General features: G+C 52.7%; 3 protein-coding genes across 5 annotated transcripts in view; 2 read left to right on the forward strand and 1 right to left on the reverse strand.

Annotated features, from left to right (window-relative positions):
* PRPF6 (pre-mRNA processing factor 6) overlaps window positions 1–12,901 on the reverse strand; it is a 28,930-nt gene extending 16,029 nt beyond the window's left edge. Inside the window, exons 1-7 of the mRNA XM_081832250.1 lie at window positions 12,705–12,901; window positions 10,925–11,093; window positions 9,501–9,619; window positions 5,591–5,669; window positions 4,727–4,903; window positions 4,241–4,491; window positions 1,351–1,378 (exon numbers count right to left, since the gene is read on the reverse strand). Coding sequence (XP_081688376.1) covers window positions 1,351–1,378; window positions 4,241–4,491; window positions 4,727–4,903; window positions 5,591–5,669; window positions 9,501–9,619; window positions 10,925–11,093; window positions 12,705–12,775 — 894 coding nt within the window. The 5' untranslated portion in view covers window positions 12,776–12,901. The remainder of the gene's footprint in view (window positions 1–1,350; window positions 1,379–4,240; window positions 4,492–4,726; window positions 4,904–5,590; window positions 5,670–9,500; window positions 9,620–10,924; window positions 11,094–12,704) is intronic.
* On the forward strand, window positions 12,882–19,355 carry SAMD10 (sterile alpha motif domain containing 10). Its single transcript, XM_006743752.3, has 5 exons — window positions 12,882–14,906; window positions 16,851–17,032; window positions 17,110–17,281; window positions 17,606–17,746; window positions 17,938–19,355. The coding sequence occupies exons 1-5, from the start codon at window positions 14,591–14,593 to the stop codon at window positions 17,958–17,960; spliced, it is 834 nt and encodes a 277-aa protein (XP_006743815.2). The 5' UTR covers window positions 12,882–14,590; the 3' UTR covers window positions 17,961–19,355.
* A 2,200-nt stretch (window positions 19,356–21,555) lies between these two features.
* ZNF512B (zinc finger protein 512B) overlaps window positions 21,556–21,900 on the forward strand; it is an 11,819-nt gene continuing 11,474 nt past the window's right edge. For all 3 annotated transcript variants that reach the window (XM_081832356.1, XM_081832357.1, XM_081832358.1), the window contains exon 1: window positions 21,556–21,698. In XM_081832356.1, the coding sequence (XP_081688482.1) occupies window positions 21,593–21,698 (106 nt within the window). In that variant the 5' untranslated portion in view covers window positions 21,556–21,592. The remainder of the gene's footprint in view (window positions 21,699–21,900) is intronic.

Here is a 21,900-nt window from a genome sequence, read left to right on the forward strand (position 1 = left end):
GGGGCGCCTGGGTGGCTCAGTTGGTTAAGCGACTGCCTTCGGCTCAGGTCATGATCCTGGAGTCCCTGGATCGAGTCCCACATCGGGCTCCCTGCTCAGCAAGGAGCCTGCTTCTCCCTCTAACCCTCCCCCCTCTCATGTACTCTCTCTCTCTCATTCTCGCTCTCTCAAATAAATAAATAAATCTTTAAAAAAAAAAGGACATGGAGGAGCCTTAAATGTATATCACTAAGTGAGAGAAGCCAATCTGAGAAAGCTACACACGGTATGGGTCCAACTACGTGACGTTGTGGAAAAAGCAGAACTATGGAGACAGTAAAAGATCAGTGGTTGCCAGGGGTTGGGGGGTGAGGAGGGATGAGCAGGCAGAGCACAGAGCATTCTCAGGGCAGTGAGACTATTCTGTGTGATACGGTAGCTTATCCTTGAACAGCACCAGTTGAACTACACGGGTCCACATGGATCTTTTTCAATACAATATAGTACTGTAGATATATTCTCCCTTACGATTTTCTTAATAACATTTTCTTTCCTTGAGCTTACGTTATTCTAAGGGTACAGTACATGATAGACATAACATATGAAATGTGTTCGTCAACTGTTGATGATATCAATAAGGCTTCCAGTCAACAACAGGCTTTAGCAGTTAAGTTTTTGGGGAGTAAAAAGCTATATGCAGATTTCCAATTGAGCAGGAAGTCAATGCCCCAACCCCCGCACTATTCAAGAGTCGACTACATAATGGTGGATACGTGTCATTACACATTTGTCCAAATCCATAAAATGCACAGCACCAAGAATGAATCCTAACATAAACTATGGGTTTGGGTGACGATACGTAAATGTAGGTTCATCAATTTTAATAAATGGCCCACTCCATGGTGGATGTTGGTAACAGAAGAGGTTGTGCATGTGCAGGGACAGAGGCTATATGGGAAATCTCTGTCCTTTCGTCTCAACTTTGCTGTGAATCTAAAACTGCTCTTAAAAAAAAAAAAAATGGGCAGCTCCTCCCCAGTGCTACTGCAGAGGTGACAGCCATCTCTTGTTCAGCATCAAGGCTGCCCTCGACCTCTGGTGAAGCCCAAGATCATCCAAAAGTGGACCAAAAAGTTCATCTGGCACCAGTCAGACCAGTATGTCAAAATTAAGTGCAACTGGTGGAAACCCAGAGGCACTGACAGTAGGGTGCACGCAAGATTCGAGGGCCAGATCTTGACGCCCAGCAATGGTTACAGCAGCAACAAGACAACGCACATGCTGCCCAGGGGCTCTGGAAGTTCCTAGTCCACAATGTCAAGGAGCCTGAGGGGCTGAGTGCAACAAATCCACTGTGCAGAGACTGCTCACAATTTCTCCTCCAAGAACCGCAGAGCCACTGTGAAAGAGCAGCCCAGCTGGCCCTCAGAGTCACCAATCTCGATGCCAGGCTGCGCAGCAAAGAAAATGAAAAGACAGCTTATGTGCATGTTTTATTTGTAAATAAAACCATAAAACTATCAAAAAAAAATAGGCAAAGGACTTGAGTAGACATTTCTCCAAGGAAAAGACACAAGAAGACATTTCTCCGCATGAAAAGACACTCAAAAACACTAATCAGGGAAACATGAAGGAGAACCACAATGAGATACTACTTCACACCCATCACAATGGCTATTTCCAAAATATCAGAAAATAACAGTTGTTGTCCAGGATATGGAGGAACCGAAACCCTCACGCAGCACTGCTCTGCTGGAAATCTAGAAGGGTGCGCTGCTGTGGCAAACAGTATGGAGGCTCCTCAAAACATTAAACACAGAATCACCATATGATCCACAATTCCACTTCTGGGTTTATACCCAGAAGAACTGGAAGCAGGGACTCAAACAGCTATCTGCACACCTACGTCCACGGCAGCAGTATGCACAACGGCCAAAAGGTGGAAGCTACCCAAGTGCCTATTGACAGACTACTAGATAAAATGGGATCCGTCCATTCATACAATGGAGTATTTTTCAGCTTTAAAAAGAAAGGAAATATGGACACACACAACTACAACGTGGATGAGCCTTGGGAATGTTATGCTAAGTGAAACAAGCCAGGCCCAGAAGGACAAATACTGTATGGATCCAGTCACAGGAGGAACCTAGAGCTGTCACATTCATAAAGACAGAAGTTAACAGGGTCTGGGGTGGGAAATGGGAAGTTCATGGGGACAGAGCTTCAGTTTGGGAAGATGAAAAAGTTCCAGAGACCAGTGGTGGCAATAGCCGTACAATAATATGAATGCACTTAATGTCGCACTTAAAAATTGTTATAATGGTAGCTTTTATCATACATATTTTACCCCGAAAAAGTTACCATATAAAGTTTTTTTAAAGAAGTTATTTCTGGGACCCCTGGGTGGCTCAGTCGTTAAGCGTCTGCCTTCGGCTCAGGTCATGATCCCAGGGTCCTGGGGTCGAGCCCCACATCGTGCTCCCTGCTCCGCGGGAAGCCTGCTTCTCCCTTTGCCCCTCCCCCTGCTTGTGTTCCCTCTCTCGCTGTGTCTCTCTCTATCAAATAAAAAAAAAAAAAGGAGGGAAATGGGCAGAGCAAATGACAAAAGAAGCTTGTCACAGAAAAACTGACAAAGACTGACTAACATACAGGGAAAGATGCTCGACCTCACCACTAATAAAACCGAAAACTAAACCAAGGCTTGCTTATTGGGGGGGGGCGGGGGGGGTCCTGCCCTCAAATCAGTGATGACGACAGAGGTGATGCCCTCAACCCTGTGCCCACAGACTCTGAAATGCCACATGCTGGAGAGACAATTTAGTATTTAAGTGAAAAAAAAATCCACTAATTCCACTTTAAAGATACTATAAAAATGTTTAAATGATAGAATCACAAGAGGTTCACCAAAACGTGGTTTGTCATAGCAAAAAAAAGTAAAAACCCAAAAAGTTCCTCAATTAAAGATTAAATCACGATACCCATAAACAGTGAACTACTCTCCAATTTATAAAGTACACAGCCAGGAACATAAAAAGGTGCAGTTTTTAAATTTACAAGCTACTGATTTTTATTATAAAATATTTGCTCACCATAAAAAATTCAAGTACAGTAAAAGCTCAATTAAAATTTACAAGTTTCCTACTGCATCGAAACCACACTATCTTTCCACTTCCAATTACATGTGAAATTTTTCCTTAAAATAATTTAACATGAAGCTCCCACTCCACACCCCTATTTCATGCCCTGGTGGTGTGAGAGCGTAGCCCTGGAAATCTCATAAGTATGTGCAAACGCATCTGCGTGTGCACAGGACTGTTATACACACAACTCCGCCGCTGGCGGTCAAGCACACGAGCACTCTTCTTCCCAGTTTGTGTGTTCTTGTGACTTTGCAGTGTTTTCTACTACCCACAAGTTTTTAATTCGTATGTAATCAAATTTGAAAGTCTTTTTCTTCATGGTTTCTGGCGTGCATGTCATAATTAGAAAGGGTTTTCTAGAGCACTGAACAATTCACTCAAGTGCAGGGGGAAAATATGCGCACTTAACGTTTTTTTAACTGAAGTGTAATTAACATACAATGTGTAACAGGTGTATAACAATGATTTGACAACTTCATACATTACTCAGCGTTGACCACAATAAATGCGGTCACCGTACAATGTTACATTACTGACCATATTCCCTACGCTGTCCTTCTCCTCTCCATGACGTGTTTTATAACCAGAGGTTTGTACCTCTTAACCCCCTTTAATTCACCCATCTGCCACTTCCCTCTAGCAACCACCAATCTGTTCTCTGTGTTTAAGAGTCTGGTTTTTGGTTGGTGTGTTTGTTCACTTGTTTTGTTTTTTAAAGTCCACACATAAATCAAATCATATGGTATTATCTCTCTGACTTATTTCACTTAGCATAATACCTTCTGGGCCTACCCATATTGTTGTAAATGACAAGATCTCATTCTTTTGTATGGCTGAGTGATGTACACATGCACTTAACTTCTATGGAAGGATGAAACTTCAGCAACAGCATGCAGCTTGTCGTTAAGTGCCTTTGTTCAGCCTGTCTGCCAGGCCACCCTCTGTCACCTGCAACAGTCCTCAGCCCCCTAAGAGGGAGCAGGAGTGCCACACGGGCGCACTGCACCTGTGCATGCCCCCTAGGAAGATGCACAGACCAGCCTGCGTGCAGGGTCCTGCCACTCTTGACAATGGGACAGGAAATACATCATCACAGGTCTGCTTATCTTGTGATAAAGCACTCTGAAAGATGAACTTTCCACTGACATACATTAGTTTTATAATCAGAAAACAATTTTCTCAATCTGTAGGAAAATGCTGCATGACACAGACTCACCTGGCTCAGCCTCATGTCCATCAGCGTGTTCCTTGCTTGTCCTATCTTCCTCATGTCCAGTTCACCTGTGCCAGGTGTCATCAATCCAGGTGTCATTCCACCTGGGTATGGAGTGTTCAGCCCGCCTGGATAGGGTGTGTTAAGACCTCCAAATTGCTGGGGGCAGGGGCGGGGCGGGAGGACAGAAAACACTGGATTGCATTTTCATGCAGAAGAATCCTATCAAGTCTGACATCTTTCCATTGTAGCCTGATAGACATGCAACCCTCCAGACTCACCACAGCCCAGCTTCTGAACTACAGAAGCACTTACTCTAACACCACCCATGGCTCCCACTCCAGGTCTACCCAAACAGCCTAAAGACCTATTCGCCTTCTTTTCTGATGCTCACAGTTTGCCGGGGATCCACTGAAGTATGGTTCTCCCCAGTCTGTAGATGTTTGGCAAAGAAACTGTCAGGAACAGGAGTCAGCTTCTCATAGCGTGGGTGCCGCTGACGTTTGTTTCTGGCATCGCCAACCTCAGGGATGCTCAGCCACTCTTCTTCGGTGACTTCTGCCAACTTCCTCTGGGAACATTTGGCCCCCCAAAAACATTTATTATTCTCTGGCAAAATTTCAAAATTTCATGCACAAGAATAACTATACTCTCCCTGACCCCTAACCCCCAAATCATCATGGTTTAGAAAGAATTTTGATGCAGAAATTATCTACTTCACTTAGAAAATTCAATTTGTTGGATCTACTCTACTTCACTCAAATGTAAACTGCTCTGTCAAAGCCCAGAAGACACAGGGTGGAGAACTTTATGTACAAAGTGAGTTAAAGTTACTAAGAAAATAAGCTCAGGGCGCCTGGGTGGCTCAGTTGTTAAGCGTCTGCCTTCGGCTCAGGTCATGATCCCAGGGTCCTGGGGTCGAGCCCTACATCGGGCTCCCTGCTCCGCGGGAAGCCTGCTTCTCCCTCTCCCACTCCCCCTGCTTGTGTTCCCTCTCTGGCTGTCTTTCTCTCTGTCAAATAAATAAAACCTTTAAAAAAAAAAAAATTTAGAAAATAAGCTCATATGTCCATTTTTTTCAGTGGAGGGAGAAAGGACTTTTTTGCACACATACACATAAAATTAAACACACTAAAGCAGGGACCTTCCTCTACCATCTGAATTTAATAGAGAGCAAAAAAGCAAAGTTAGTAAAGTCTCATCAATTCTATCCAATTCTCTGCTGAGTAGGTTAGGTGCATGCTATCCATCCACTTACTTTGAGATCTGAGAACTGCTGTTGGATTTTGGGGCGTTCCATTCGGTATTTCTCAATTTCTTCTTTCTCCCTTTGCTCCCTAGGAAGTAAAATGTGTGCATGCATTAGAAATACTGGAAACCGGGGCGCCTGGGTGGCTCAGATGGTTAAGCGTCTGCCTTCGGCTCAGGTCATGATCTCAGGGCCCAGGGATCGAGCCCCACATCGGGCTCCCTGCTTGGCGGGGAGCCTGCTTCTCCCTCTCCCTCTACTGTTCTCCCTGCTTGTGCTCTCTCGCTCTCTCTGTCAAATAAATAAATAAAATCTAAAAAAAAAAAAGAAATACTGGAAACCCATTCTGAAACAGTCATTTTATTATACTTAATTAAATCACCAGAAGCATAATTCCACACACCCATCAGCTAAATCAAAGGGCGCAATGAATACATCCACAAATATACTGACTCAATGATTTACCAAATGAAAATAAGCAGAAACTCACTAAAATAAAAACAAGTTGTCTTACTCTGATACAAATACTTGTATTTGAACATGAGTGTATTTATAGCTTTAAACTTCTACAAAATTCCAAAGGTAGGGCCACCCTACGAAGACTCAAGAAAGCTGACCCACTGTCCCAGTTGCCCTTCTGACTCTCTGCCTGTCACTGTCTCCCTCCCTTTGAAGCAGCCAGTGCACCTGTCAAAACAGCTCTCTGCTCCACATGCCAGAACTCATGGGCTGTCTTATCACCCATGCAACTGGTCTTCAGGGATGGACAGCTACTGGGTTCTGGTGATCGAGGATGAGGTCAAGGCACTCGGAAGAAATCTGTGGGTTACTGTGACAAAGCATCAACCAACTTAAGCAAACCAGAGTTAATGTGACCCACATAGCTAATACTTCCTAACATTGAGATTTACATTCTCTTCCATAGGTAAAAAGAAAATATCAGGAATGTGAATGTATTAGGACAAATGATGTGCTTGAAAAAGACAAACACCACTCCAGGAGCTGGAGAAAGTCAGTCCTTGTGGCTTCTGATGCGAAGCATCACGCAGGTATCAGATTTTCTGGTCAAACACGTTTTACCTGATTTGAATGCAGCCTCAGGATCCAACTTCCACTCCACAGGAAATACTGCAAGCAGAACAAGTTAAAGGACACCTGAGGAGATAGGCAGCCGTTCCATAGCTTGGGCCCTTCTACAAAACAATTGATCTCTTCAAAAAGCCAATATCACCAAGAGGTGAAAAAGGCAGGGGAGGGGGGTAGACTTAGGAGACATGATACGTGGAGTGATTCTGATTGTGTCCTGGTTTGAAAAAAGCAGTTCTACTCTATTCTGAAGACGAGCAGGAGAACATGGATGTGGACTGGCTCTCAGGTCATCTTTGGGTTAGAGCTTTGGGGTTCATGCTGCTGATGCAACAAAGGCGCTGTCAGTGAGGAGCATAAACTGACCCTGATACAACCCAGCAAGACCACCAGCAGATGTGGAAGAAACAAATGTGCAAGCTGTGACCCAGGGCTCAGACTCCACGAGGGCATCGATATTTGCTGCATTGTTCTTTCTACTGGTTTGTATCCTGAAAAGCATTCCTAACAAAATTTTAAAAAGCCAACCATTTTTCTAAAGCCACTTAATAAGGGATGCCTGGGAGGCTCAGTCGGTTAAGTGTCTGCCTTCAGCTCTTCTGCCTTCAGCTCAGGTCATGATCCCAGGGTCCTATGATCGAGTCCTGTGTCGGGCTCCTTGCTCAGCAGGTAGTCTGTTTCTCCCTCTGCCTCTGCTACCCCTGCTTGTGCTCTGTCTCTCTCTCTGACAAATAAATAAATAAAATCTTTAAAAAATAATAATAATAATAACACACTTAATGAGAGGACTTTCTACATGTATCCATGTCACTCAGTTTTTTTTTTTAAATAAATTCCAGAAGACTGAAATCAAACCTTCCCTAATGTGCAAAACCACGTATACTTAATTACTATATATATATATAAATTCATGCACACCGATTTAATAACAAGTATTAAAAAAAAAAACCCTGAACAACTGTATTTCACTTTTCTAAAATTAAAAACACTACACACATTATGAGAAGTCACAGAATTGTATGAATGAGCAATAGAGAAAGGAAAGTGAACCAAAATGTTAACTATCACTTTCCAGACTTAGGAATGTTATCCTCTTACCTATATTTCGTCTCACTGTCTTGATATGCTTTAATGATAATGTATTCTTTCAGTAGTAAAAAATTTTAAGTTTCTTATTTGTAACTTCATTTCATTTTTAAAATTTATTTATAAATATTAAAAGACTTACAAAGCTATGTAATTTATTATGGTTTAAAAGATTATGTGCTCACTTTGCTTAAATTTCCCTAGAAACAAGGACAGGGAATTCAGAAAGTTGCCATATCAAATGGTACACTGAGATAACACCAATAAACAAATTTGTTAGACCTTGAGGCACCTGGGTGGCTCAGTCCGTTAAGCATCTATCTGCCTTTGGCTCAGGTCATGATCTCGGGGTCCTGGGATTGAGCCCCACGTTGGGCTCCCTGCTCGAAGGAGAGTCTGCTTCTCCCTCTCCCTCTGCCCCACCCCCCCAACCCCCACTTGTTCACATGCTCTCTCGCTCAAATAAAATAAAATCTTTAAACAAAAATTTGCTAGACCAAAGTTCAGTGCAAGACACCCACCTGAGAGCCCCCACAGACAAAACACGAGAGCCTTGCTGAGTAGTCTTCTCTCAAACAGGCCCCCCAAGGACAGAGCGCACATGCTCCCTCCAGACTCACTACAGTCCATCCCCACCAGCCCAGCCCAACACCCCACATTCGTGTCCCAACACAGATGTGTGGAAGGAGATTCTCAAGACACAACCCCTGCCTATGAGGATTTACATGTTCATTTGTCACTTTCAGTTAACTTTCAAATTACTTAATATACATTAATCAACACCACCACACCCATTTCAAAGACAATAATCCTAACCCGTGGTCAGAATAATCCCCCAGGGGCGCCTGGGTGGCTCAGTCGGTGAAGCGTCTGCCTTCGGCTCAGATCATGATCTCAGGGTCCTGGGATCAAGCCCCGCGTCTGGCTCCCCACTTGGCAGGGAGTCTGCTTCTCCCTCTCCCACTCCCCCTGCTTGTGTTCCCTCTCTCGCTGTCTCTGTCAAATAAATAAATAAAAATCTTAAAAAAAAAAAAGAATAATCCCCCAAATTCCATTGCTTTCTGGAAAGCCAAAGACATCTTAAGCTCTCCACTCCAGTCCCCAGACCCTAAGACTACTTTCCAACTGCCTGGTGTTTATCCAAGTGTGGCTGCCATAAACCAAGACCCAGGTGGCCTCAGAGCTGAGCAGACCCATGTACTATACTTGCAACTTCTGTCCAAAACAAAACTCTCTTTTAAAGTTGGATAAATACAGGGGTGCCTGGCTGACTCATCAGGGAATGTGTGCCTCTTGATCTCGGGGTTGTGAGTTTGGGCCCCACAGGTGTAGAGATTACTTAAAAATAAGATCTTTATAAATAAGTAAATAGATAGAGGCACCTGGGTGGCTCAGTCAGTTAAGCGTCTGACTCTTGATCTCAGCTCAGGTCTTGATCTCAGGGTTGTGAGTCTGAGCCCCACATTGGGCTCCATGCTGGGTGTGGAGCCCACTTAAAAAAATAAAATAAAAGAGGGGCACCTGGGTGGCTCAGGTCACGATCTCAGGGTCCTGGGATCAAGCCCCGTGTTGGGCTCCCTGCTCAGTAGGGAGTCTGCTTCTCCCTCTCCCTCTGCCTCTCCCCCTGCTTGTGCTCTCTGTCTCTCTCACTCTCAAATGAATAAATTTAAAAAAAAAATTAAATAAAATAATAGAGAAATAAATAAAGTTGGGTAATTACAGTGTAAAGAGCAATAATTTATCTTACCTTCTTTCTTTTCTTCTTTCATCCATCCTTTTATCCAGAGCTGCATAAATAGCATCTGCTTCCTCATCATCCTTTTCATAGGGCCCACTTGAGAAGAGGCTCCCAGCATAGCCATTAAACTAAGCACAAAACAATATAGAAGGTCAACTTTTCCTACAACACAATTACCTCAAGCAGAAACAGAGAACACTTCTAGTTATAAAATGCTTGCTGAACAATTTTTTTCAATCAGGCAACCCCAAAATGAGGGAAAACAAAATAACTCACCAGTACGCTTCAGATGTGTCACTGGGGGGGTGGGGGGGGCGCGAGGGGCACCTGGGTGGCTCAGTTGGTTGAGTGTCTGACTCTTGATTTTGGCCTCAGGTCATGATCTCAGGGTCGTGAGACGGAGCCCCATATTGGGCTCCGGGCTCAGGATCAGCAGGGAGTCTGCTTGAGATTCTCTCTCCCTCTCCCTCTGCCCCTCCCCCACCGTGTGTGTGTGTGTGTGTGTGTGTGTGCGCGCGCGCGCGCGCGCATGCATGCACTCTCTCTCTCTCTCAAAAACAATAAAAATAAATCTTAAAAAAAAAAAGGTGTCAGGGGCGCCTGGGTGGCTCAGATGGTTAAGCGTCTGCCTTCGGCTCAGGTCATGATCCCAGGGTCCTGGGATCGAGTCCCACATCGGGCTCCCTGCTCAGCAGGGAGTCTGCTTCTCCCTCTGCCTGCCACTCCCCCTGCTTGTACTCTCCCTCTCTCTCTCCCTCTGGCAAATAAATAAATAAAATCTTTAAAAAAAAAAAAAAAAGGGTGTCATGGGCACGAAAGATGGAGGAGCTACCCCAATGGGAAGACATTAAGAGACAAACTAAGTGCAATGCAGGGTCCTGGCTCAGAAACAGGACACCAGTGAAAAACTGGTGGAATTCAAGTGAAACCTACAGAGCAGCTAACAGTGCTGTGTGAGTAACTGTACTAAGGTCGTAAGATGGGGAGAAGCTTATGAAGGGTATGCAGGAATTGTCCACACTAGTTTTGCAAGTTCCCCGGAAGTTTAAAATCATTTCAGAATTGAAATTTCAAAAATCTTTTTCCTCTGAGCAAAAATTCTGTCGGAACACATCTGAAGAAAACTTCAATTGACTAAATACTAATTAAGTAAGAGAGTATGCACTGAGATAAAATAAATCACGGTATCTTCACCAATTCCACTCAGAATTTTCATCAAGGACCAGCCGAGACAAAACCCCAGTGCAAGTACATCTCTCCTGAAGAGACAACAAAATGTACATTTCTTTCTATGATTCTCTGCTCCCCCTCACACTGTGCTAAAGACACCCCATAAGCAGGCTGAAATACTAGACGTGCCCACCTCCCTGAGCACTGGCTTAAGAAGCTGGTCAGCCCTCCTGGAGACTGGCTGGGGGTGCACCACAAGTCACCTCATCATAGTTGGTGTCATTCAGATCCTCGTCATCATCATCCGCAGCCTGGCTTTTCTTCATTTGGTCCCCGACGGTCCTCTTGCCTGGGGGCGCATGGCGGTCATCCACAGGATCATTTGCATCGCGGGCGGGCCCAATGTCTGACCGGGTGGTAAAGCCAGTGGCACTGCAGGACACCCCAAGACACCCATTTACCTGGGTGACCTTGGTCCTTTGTTCTTCCCTCCACAGTCCTCACTTAATAACACCTCTTTTTCTAACATCTCTGAGAAACTGCAGAAGATCCAGGGAGCAACAAACGAGGTGCGCTGCACTCTCAAACATTACTAGTCTGTTCTCTTCAGGTGAGAAACCTTCTGACCTACCCTGAGGAGGTTACCACCCCATACTCTCCTTGAGAGATTCACCAGAGCATCAGACCGCCCTCCTCCCAACTTCCAGCCTCCCATTTCTAACAACCTGCTGATCATCTCCCCCAGCACACATCCAACCAGGCCCTCAAACCCAACTTGACTCAATCAGGATTCCTTTTCTGTGCTCATCCTGCAGCGGCCCTGGGTTGTCTCAGCCGATGACTGCAGGGCCACCCCAAGTACCACCGCAGGCTCTACACCGTCAGCGCTCCCTTCTTCTCCACCCTGCCAGTCATCAAGTTCTACTGAGTCCACCTCTGAGATCGTCCTCCCCAAACCGTGACGCCCATCACAGCTGGGAACCTGTTAGCCACCCTGCCTCTAGCCTTCCTGTTGCTTCAACCCAGCTCTGACCAAGGCACTCCGAAGCCTGTCTCTCCTACAGCTCTGGCCCCTCTGACCCCACTCACCGGACACTCCATTCACACAGACTCCCTGAGAGTCCCTCATCTTCCTCCATGCCGGTCTTTTTTTCTTAACTACCCAACACACAAAATGTCAGTTTCTCCTTTAACCCTACCACATTTCTACATCCCTAAATGCAGCTCTTCTATCAAATGGGGCTCAAATGCTACCAGTCCACAGAGCATTCCTGATCGCTGCCACCCCAGACTTCTCCATGTTTCTCTTTATGTACTTAATAATGCAAATCTCTCACATCTCCTAGTAAACTGCAGGTCTTCGGAAGACGGTACTCCCCACAGATGCTAACACCACACCCCCACAAGGAAACCCAATACTCGTTCTAAACAGATGAATGACCAGACAGACAGAATGACGATGACGGCTCATTTATTCGACAATTTATGGTAGTCATCTGTGCGCCAGGCACGGGAGACCCGGTCCCTGCCAGGGCTGAGCGCTTCTACACGCCGAGCATGACGACCAACAGCACAGGGGAAGGATCACTCACGCTTCAGACGGGGGTGGGGGTCTGCCCGGCTTGGGGAGAGTAGCCACGGAGTTCCCACCACAGCTCGAGGAGTCACCCACTCCGCATCTCACGGCCAGCGCACGGCTAAAGCCCGAGTCTCACATCTCGGGACAAGCAGCAGTGGCACTCGGCGCCGTCCTAGCCCCAAAGCACTCCCCCTCCAACGAGCAGCACGCCAAGCCCAGTAACGCCTTCCAGACAGTGTGGCCACAGACCCTAGTTTGTCCTCCTCGTCTTCCCCGTCGCCAGCCGCAAGATGCCCGCATCCCACGGCCTCCCCGAGACAAGTGCGGGTAGCGACGACGGCGGGCCCGGGCCCGCCCCCCGCCCCTGCCCCAAGCGCGCGCGGCCCGCTCTGCCCGCAGGGCCCCGGGGCCGCGCCGCCCGCTCCCGCTCCCGCCCCCCGAGCGCGGTTCGCCCCAGGCCTCACCCCCGGCCCAGCCCCGGCACGTAGCCGAGTGGCGCGGGCATGCCCAAGAACGGCTTCTTCTTCTTGTTCATGGCGCCGGTGACGACCAGGGGCCGGGAAGGGACGGGACGGAAGCCGCGGCAGGCCGAAGGCCAAAAAGACCACAGACGACCCCGCTTCTCAGCGGGAAGAGCAGGCGGAACCTGCGTCACCCGCGCCCCGGAAGCAGAGCTCGCGGGCTGCACGAAGCCCCGCCCACCCTGCCTTCCCCGGGCGGAAGTTCCTGAAAGCGACTTCCGGTTGCGGTTGCGGCGAGCGGGTCTGATAGGCGCATGCGCGGGAGCGCCTGACCGTGGCGAGGCGTGCTGGCTGCCCTGCTGGAGACGTGCGGGAGCGACATCATCCTGGAGAAACCCTGCAGGATCTCAAAACTGAGCGTGGGGCATCTTTTACTTACTGCGTGCTTTCGACGTATTTCCGAGGAGACCCGCCTGTACGAGCGGGAGCCATGGGCCCCCTCCCTGAGTCAGCCCAGCCGCCAAGGACCCTTCAGAATCAGGCCCAGCCATTCCCCTCTCCCTTCAGAGTTGTCTTGGCCACGGGGCAGACCGTAACACATCTGAGCGGAGCCGCACACCCGTCTGGCTGTGGACAGCTGGTGTGCGGTGTGTGTGTCGTGATTGTGGGCACACCTGCCTGCGCGTGCCCGGGTGTGCAGGCTCGAGCTCTCAGCGCTCAGATTCCGGAGCCGCAGTTCAGGCACCGGTCCCCGTGCAGGCTCCACCGCCCCCCAGCCACCCCCACCATACCCTGAACGTGGCAGTGAGGGTGGAGGCTAATTGGCGAAAATAAGTAAATGCAGGAGATATGCCAGGAACAGTTCGGTATGTGACATACGTGGCCACGGCACGTGGGTGAATTCCGTGCAAATCTCTACCTGAGTGTGTCGTGGGCTTGGGTACTAGTCGGATGACCTGGCAGACACACATGACTACTCTGCGTACACTTCTGGATCTCTGTGGGTTCCTCTGCTCCTTCTACTGTGGGACAGCTGCTCCCACTTACACCTGGGGAGAGCACCCAGACTTCTGGCAGAGCAGGCATAACTCAGTTGGTAGCAAGTCTGGACTTCTGCACCGGGCAGCCTCCAGCCCACCCTAGCACTTCTCAGTGGGGTCCTGGAACAAACGCTTCCCTCTTGCCTGCTGCAGCCTCCTTGGAGCTTCTCTCTCCTCCCCATTCCCAGCCAAACCGCTTTCAGAGCCACATCCTGGGCACTGAGTCCCTCGGGCTACAGAGGGAAGGGGAGAGACCCTGACTGGCTGTCTTCCTGGAGTTCACATTGTGGTGGGGGTTAAGAGAGGGTCTGGGGCGCCTGGGTGGCTCAGTCGTTAAGCGTCTGCCTTCTGCTCAGGTCATGGTCCCAGGGTCCTGGGATCAAGCCCAGCATCGGGCTCCCTGCTCCGCGGGAAGCCTGCTTCTCCCTCTCCCACTCCCCCTGCTTGTGTTTCCTCTCTCGCTGTCTCTTTCTCTCTGTCAAATAAATAAATAAAATCTTTAAAAAGAGAAAGAGAGAGAGGGTCTGGGGAAGCAAGTGCCTCTGGAGATGTCTGGAGAACGCGTGAATAAAGGAGTCAGTAAATTGAGGTCGGAGAATGGAGGGAAATGGTTGAGAGGGGTCAGTCTGGCCCTTGACCCTGGGCCCCAGTGGACAGATGATCCCGGCAGCAGGTAGGGTGCTCCCCTCCTGTCCCCTCCCTCGGCGCGGGGAAGATCGCTTCCTTATTTCCCTGCCTCAGAGGCCCCTTGAGACGTCTGGACCCCTAAAGGTGCACAGAGTCACTCGTCCTTGAAGCCATGCCGAGGTGTGCGAGATCGCCCCTTACACCCCGGCAGACACCCTTTGCATGTGCAGACCTGCGCGCCGCCGACACACCTCGGAGCTCCCGGAGCGCGCCCGGCACTCGGGGCTCACAGGCAGGTGCCTCGCCGCGCAGACTCGCCGGGCGCGGGGACCGGCTCGGGCGCGGGGCCGGCTGGGGCGGGGCAGCGGCGCGCGTTCCCCGCCGGCCACACGGGCCGCCTTGCCCCCGGCGAGGGGCGTGTGCACCGGCCCGGGATCCTTGGGCCCCATGTTCACGGAGCTAAGGACCAAGCTGAGCCCCCCGCGAGGCCGCGCCGGGGCTGTGCGTGCCGGCTTCGGGGAGCGCCGGGATGTGGACGGTGAGCAGGGCTGGACCAGGGCGCGGGGATGTCGCGGGTTGGGGGCTGGGGGGACCGAGAGGGATGGGGGCGGGATCTGGCGGACTCCAAGCAACGGCTTGGAGCGGAGTGGGGCGCGCGTCCTGGCCGAACGGGGTCCCTGGTGTCTTTGTCCTGAGCTGGGGGGGGTGGCCTCAGGCCTTGGGGATCAGCGCACCCTTGGCTTGGAGGAGGTTACCGGCTGGGGCTCCTGTCCTTAGGCCGGCACCATCCCGCGGTCGCCTTTTCCTTTGCGCGCCCTTCCTTCCCTAGCTCTTGAAGTGGGGCCGAGAGAGAGCCGAGGCCACAGCCGGGCTTGGGCGCCCCCGCCCCATTTTATGCTGGAATTCTGACGTTGGGGCTAAGAGGGAGGGACGGAACGACGGGCTGACAGACGGAAAGACCGAGATCCTTCCCCGAGCAAGGGCAGGAAATGGGCGGGGCCCAGCTGGACCCGGACAGGTGTAGCGCACGCTGCGGCGTCCGACTGGTTCGCCCAGAGCTTCACGCTCCCGCCCTGGCCCGGCCGGGCTCCGCGAGGCCCTGCGATGGGAGGCCAAGTGGCTCAAGAACCTGTGCCCTGAAAGATGCCAGCTTAGAATAAGTCTTCTTCCACGACATTAGAAGCCACATCGGGGCAGCAACCACACCAGCCACACCCTCTGTTTGACCCTGGATCTCAAATTTAGAGTCACCTGGGGTCATTCAATTCCGGGAAATTGCAAGAATGAAGAGGGGTTGCTAAATCCAAGGAATCTTAAGGGGTAGAAGGAGGGGGAGTGATTGGTTTTCCCCATTACTGAGACCTCCTGGGCACATCGCCAAACTCTGCCCTCAGTTGAGGGCCTGAGGTGTGTCCATGAGAGAGAGGGTCTCTCATTTTAGTGCTGAGAGCCAGTGAGGCAAGGGCCATGACCAGGAACCTGCTTCTGCCTGCTGAGTTGGGACCTAGATGCTGTAAAGATGAGGGCAAGCCTGGGCCCAGGTTCCTCCCTCTCCCCAGGGCTCTACTGACTTGTGGACACCACACAGAGCCTTTCTCCATCCACCCATCCATCCACAATGTTTCTGGGCACCTCCTGTGTGCCAAGACATGTGCAAGGGCTGGGAGGTGACCGCTCAGGTGTCTGCCTCCCGTGAGCCATGTGAGCAACAAGTGCAGAAATGAAGGTGAAACTACAGCTTGAGTGTAGTGAAGTGTGTGTGGGAAGAGAGGGCACAAGGTGTCACTATGGCTCCCTGAGCATATGGCTGGGCCCTACACACCTGCACTGAGCAGCCCATGTCCACTGGACGCCCAGCATGCACAGGAGTTGTCCTGGGCCAAGGGCCCTGTGGCAGGTGGAAGAGCAGGTAACCTGGTTGCCAGCTTGCCCCCCCAGAGTCCATTCAGGCTTCCTGTCGATGGGTTGGCAGGTGAGCACAGCAGGACAGGAGCCAAGTCTCAAATGCCAGGTATGGCCGCAGAGCCTAGGTGCCTTCAGTGGTGATGGGAAGGCAGCATACTCAGAGGGTCACCCTCACGCAGGGTCTCCCAGGACATAGGCGCCTGGTCTGGTTCCCTGAACCCTGGTCTGGTTCAGCATTCGTCAGCCCAAAGCAAGGATGACATCAGGCCTGTCTCAGGATAGCCCCTCACCAGGCTGTAAGTCTTATGCTCCTGGTGGGCACATTGTCTCTCTAATCGAAGCAGAATCCATCCTGCTCCCCAGATGCACTCAGAAGAGGAAAGATGTTCCCAGTTCGTCATCTTTGGACTGGGTGGGGTACTCAAGACAGCCTTTGCACGCTTCCTTTCTACCTTTGGGGGCTTGGGGCCCTTTCCTTTGTTGGAGGGAGGATGGGTTGAGCAGGGAGCTGGTTTGCAGAGAGATGATCCTCTGGCCCTGCCCCTGACCACTCTGATCAGGCGCCCATGCTCTGCAGCTGCTGCACACTTCGGCTTCTGCCAAACCCTCCTGGAGCACACAGTGTCCACTGAGAGCATCCCCTGCCACCTGCCTCGGACGCCGGGCACCAGCCTCACGTGGCACGACTCCCGTAGCCAGAGGGCCGCTGGTGGCCGGCCTGTCAAGCTCCTGCAGCAGCCTGGCACAGAGGCCCCCCAGGTACCCACCCACCGTACCCACCTCAGCCCCTGCCCTTCCCACCACCTCACCCCAGCTGCCACCCATCTGCTCCGCAGGGCCGGCTGTACTCTGACCACTATGGCCTGTACCACACAAGCCCCTCCCTGGGCGGCCTGACGAGGCCTGTGGTCCTGTGGAGTCAGCAGGACGTGTGCAAGTGGCTCAAGAAGCACTGTCCCCACAACTACCTCGTCTACGTGGAGGCCTTCTCCCAGCACGCCATCACAGGTGCCTTGGGGGCGGGGTGTCGGGAGGGGCATAGGGATCCCCCCAGCCTGCCCTTGTTCCCTCCCTCCTGTTTCCTGCTGAGCCGACCTCTCCTTCCAGTCTCTTCAGTCTCCCCAGTGTGTTTCTCTGCCCGGGCTCTGCCTGCCCTGGCCTTTCCGCTGCCTCTCACCTTCTCTCCCTGTCTCTCTAAATCTCTGTGTCTCCGCCTCTCTTTCCCCGTCCTTGAGTCTCTCTGTGTGCCCCTCCCCTTTCTCTCTCTTGGCCTCGGCTCCTGATGCCCCTTGGATGCTGACCTTGGCTCGGCCCTCTCCCCCTCGCTCTCAGGCCGGGCGCTGCTGCGGCTGAATGGGGAGAAACTGCAGCGGATGGGGCTGGCGCAGGAAGCACAGCGGCAAGAAGTGCTACAGCAGGTGCTGCGCCTGCAGGTGCGCGAGGAGGGGCGAAGCCTGCAGCTGCTCAGCCAAGGTCAGTGGGGGGGCAGGAGTGTGCGGGAGGCATGGGGGTGGGGGAGAGGCTGGGCTGGGAGGCCCAAGTGTGGGGTGGGTGGGCTGACCTCAGGGGGGCAGCCGCAGGCGCCAGTAAGGGCTGTCCTGTGCCCAGGGCAGAACGGAGATGCCAGACATCTCCACCCCTCCTCACCCCCATCCACCCTGTAGCCTCTTTCGGAAACACGTCCTAGCTGCTGCCTGGGGCTTGAAGCCCGGACCCCAGCACTGTGACCAGAGCCTGTGGCAAGGACGATGCAGACCTGGCACACAGCCCCTCTCGGACCCCGCCAGAGGCGCCAGGGGCTGAGCCCAACCCAGTGGACAGGTGGGACCAGGATTGCCATCTCTGGTTGTGCATTCTGGGCTGTGAGCAGGTGGGGGCTGCTTGGGTGTGGCCCTTCCTCCCAGGACCTGAGCCCAAATCTACCCTCTGGTGCTGCTGGCAGCATGCGGGGCAGCTACCTGGAGCCAGGGCAGGGTCTGGCTATCCCCCTAGACTCCCAGGGAGTCTCTTTATTATTTATATTCCCTTCACCCACACTGATGTCCGCGCCCCTATTGCCTGCTGAGTCACGCTCCCTCTGGGCATCCTGCCCTCCCCAGGGCAAGAGGTTTGTGTCTGCCCATTTGTCCAGTTCTACGAACCTTCACCCAGCACCTAGAGGATTGCCGGCACAGGTGGGATGAACTGTGCAGGCTCCCTTTGGCCAGGGCCACCCCCCCCCCATGGTCAGCAGCAGCCGCCAAGAACTCTCCCTCATGATTTCTGAGACCCTCACCACACCCCCATCTATTCCCAGGACCTGAAGCAAGAGAGGTCTGGGGATTGCTCAGGTGCCTAAGACCTAACACAGCACCATGAGGACCCCATAGCCAGGATTAGGCTCAGCCATGTTGTGGCCTTGGGTTTGGGAGTCCAGCTCCTGCTCTCCCAACATTTGTTGGGGAGCTGCCCTGAGGCACAGTCGGGGGCATGTGCATTCTCACTGTTCCTTTCCCAGGAAAATCCGAATTCATAGAAGAGACTGTCCTGAGGGCTGCATCGCCCACACCCACCCACCAGGGACCCAGCCAGCCCCTCAGCAACCACTCCGTGGGTCAGGGGGCCCAAGGTTTGGGACTGGTGCTGCCCAGCAGAGGGACAGTGAGGGTGGTCCTGGTAGCCCCCACCCTCTTGCTCCTCTGCCTTCCCATTCCCCTAGGGAACTCTGAAAATTTCAGGGACAGATGAGGCTGAGCCTCCAGCCTCTTCTCTGTGCCCTGAGCTGGCCTCCAGGTGGGAGGTTGGTTGCTGCAGGTCCTGAGTGGAATTTGGCCTGGTGCTCCCCATCCTGTAGGCCGATATAGGAAGCCCCCATGTCCTGTCTGGCCACCCTGATTGTCCCAGCCCACCTTGTGCCATCACAGCGTTGTCGTTTCCGGAGGGTCCTTCCTATCACTGCCCCCACCTCCTCCCTCTTTTGTCTTGCTCCCATGCCCCCATGCTCTTGTCTTGTCTTCTTTGTTTTGCGCTTTTTTATATTCTGACAAAAAGACCAGAAATAAACCTGGTTCTCAAGTGCCCCAAGTGTGTGTTCGGCTCCAGCCAACTGGGTGTTTGAGAGTGGGAAGAGCCCTGGGTGGGGGGGCCCTGGCTGTGGGAGGAGGGGGTGCCGGTGCCCAGTTCAGGTGCCTCCATGGGGCCACTAGGGGGCAGTGGCGTCGCATCTTGACAGGGTACCTGTTCACCCCAGGGCCAGGTGGGGAAAGAGGCAGAGGGCTGGAATCGTGGGCTCAGCCCTGTGGACTGCACCCAGACGCAGGGACAGAGGTGCGTTACTTTCCTGGGGCTGCCGTGACAAATGAGCACAACTGGGAAGCTTAACACAACAGAAATGGATTTTGTTCCAGTAATGCAGGCCACCAGTCTGAAACCCAGCAGGGTCACACTGCCTCCTGGAGCCCCGGGTAGAACCCTTCCTCACCTCTCCCAGCTTCTTGTGGCTGCCCCAGGGACTCCTGGGCTCGTGGCATGTCACTCCATCCCAGCTTCGGTGCTCACATCACCTTCTGTCTGTGTCAAATCTTCCTCCTACAAAGAAACTTGTCACCGGATTTAAGGACCACCTGGACAATCCAGGATGATCTTCTCATCTCAAAACCCTTCACTTAAGCAGATCTGCAAAGACCTTTTTTTCCCAAATCAGGTCCCATTCATGGGTTCCAGGGATTTGACGTGGCAATCTTGGAGGGCCCCCGTTAAGCGCCCCACACAGGGTAATGCTCTAACATAAGAAACACACAGGTCAGGACACCCCCAACACGGGTGCCCACACAGCAACCAGACACAGGGCAACACAGGGGCATAAACTGACCACCAGAGTGTGGACACACAGAGACACAAGGAGGCTAGTATCCAGACCCACAGTACACCCTGACACACAGTGACCCCTAACATACAGAAACACAGGGGCACAGCACACCATGTCCTGACATCCAGGCACGCTGTAGCCTGGACACACAGTTGCTGAGATACAGGTGTCCCTCCAGCCACACACACCGTGCATCTAGTCCTCCAGATATTAACATGCAGACAGGCACCCTTTTCCCCTAGTACAGGACACACAGACATACCCTGGCATCGGTCGTCCACACAGGACACAGCCCAGCACGTATGGTCACTCAGACACACACCTACCAATGGGCACTGATGTGTTACACACGTGAACATGCAGACTGACATGGGGAAATACGACAAACTTGTCTGCATCTCATGCACTGACCCCTCCCCAAATCCTGCATGTGCTGCCCCCAGTGTGGGCTCCGTCAATAAGGGAAGGACAGGACCCTCCCTCTTCCTCCTGGGGTCACGTGGGCCTTTCTCTGGCTCTGATTTCCAAGGGAAGCTCTAACCCACTGAACCCTGCACAGAGGGCCCCCACCCCTCTCTCTGTGAGCACTTTGTGCTAGCCATTAGAGAAGCAGGTCCCAAGAATCCCTGTGAGAACAGGCAGACCCCAATCTGACCTCTTGTGCCCTGCCCCCAAGCAATGCAACCAACCTGTTCCAGGGTACACAGAAGTGTGAAGTGGGGAGAGGAGTAGGGGGTGGAGAAGGGTGCACCTTGTAACTGTTTCCCAACTAGTACCTCTTCCCCTGCTTCATTTATTCCCAAGTCCTGGTAGGGTTGGTGCCCCATTCCCCGAGACCTGATACTGGGGTGCCCTCACAGGCCCGGGTTCTGGGGTACCGTGGAGCAAAGCACGGCTGGCCTAGAATCACCCCCACACGAAGCAGACGGAGGCTGGTCCGATGGTCAGTAGCCCCAGTAGGGCCCACGGCCTCAAACTGCCCCAGCACTGCTAGGAGCCAGGCAATGATCTGAGTGTGGCCACAGACAGAGGTGGTCACGGGACTCGTTGGAAGACACCCAGATCCCGCTGTGCAGGCGCAAGACTCCCTGGGGCCAGGAGTTCGACTCCCAGAGGATGGTGGTCTCCATGGGAGCACCCTCCCAGAGCCAGCACCTAGAGGCATCTGGTCGCTTGGATCCGCGTACCCTGGGCTTCGAGCAGTTCCCAGAGCCCCTACAGTGCCTCAGTTTACCCCATTGCCTGAAAAACGCCTCTTGCCCTACGGGCGGCATAACTGGCCAATTTGCACCGGAGCCCTGGCCGACGGAGGCGACGGAGTCGGGAGCGGGGAAAGGGGGCCGGCCGGGCCGATGGGCCCCCTCCCCCCAACCCGTTCCTCCCCGTCGCGGAGCTGCTGCAGGAATACCGCGAGAGTTCGCCCCCTCCCCCCCACAGTAAAACTGTCAAAGGTGGGAGGGGCGGGAGCGCGCATGTGCGCAGCGCGGCGCGCAGCCTGCGCCGCCCGGACCCCGCGCCCCGCGCCCAGCGCCCCGGCCCCGGCCCCCGCCCCGGCCGCCGTCCCGCTGGGCGCCGCAGGTAAGCACCCGGCCGCGCCCCGGGCCGGACCCCGGAGCAGCCATCGCTCGGCCGCGTCCCCGACCCTGACCCCGCGCAGGTCGGGGGGGTGGTGTGGGGGCCGGGCCCGGAGCCCCCGCCCGCCGCACCCCCGCCGCGCCCGGACCCCCCCCCCGCCCAGCGCCGCGCCCCGCGCCGGCGCCGCGCTCCTGCCTCCTCCTTC

This window comes from Leptonychotes weddellii, chromosome 10 (assembly GCF_054177405.1).
Source record: "Leptonychotes weddellii isolate Sample4059 chromosome 10, ASM5417740v2, whole genome shotgun sequence".
Classification (NCBI taxonomy): domain Eukaryota; kingdom Metazoa; phylum Chordata; class Mammalia; order Carnivora; family Phocidae; genus Leptonychotes; species Leptonychotes weddellii.

Excerpts from the sequence above, each read along its gene's own strand:
- SAMD10 (XM_006743752.3), top strand. The coding sequence starts at position 14,591 with ATGTGCAGACCTGCGCGCCGCCGACACACCTCGGAGCTCCCGGAGCGC. Across the intron at positions 14,907-16,850 it reads GGAGCGCCGGGATGTGGACG|CTGCTGCACACTTCGGCTTC; the intron begins GTGAGCAGGGCT and ends CATGCTCTGCAG. Across the intron at positions 17,033-17,109 it reads CTGGCACAGAGGCCCCCCAG|GGCCGGCTGTACTCTGACCA; the intron begins GTACCCACCCAC and ends TCTGCTCCGCAG.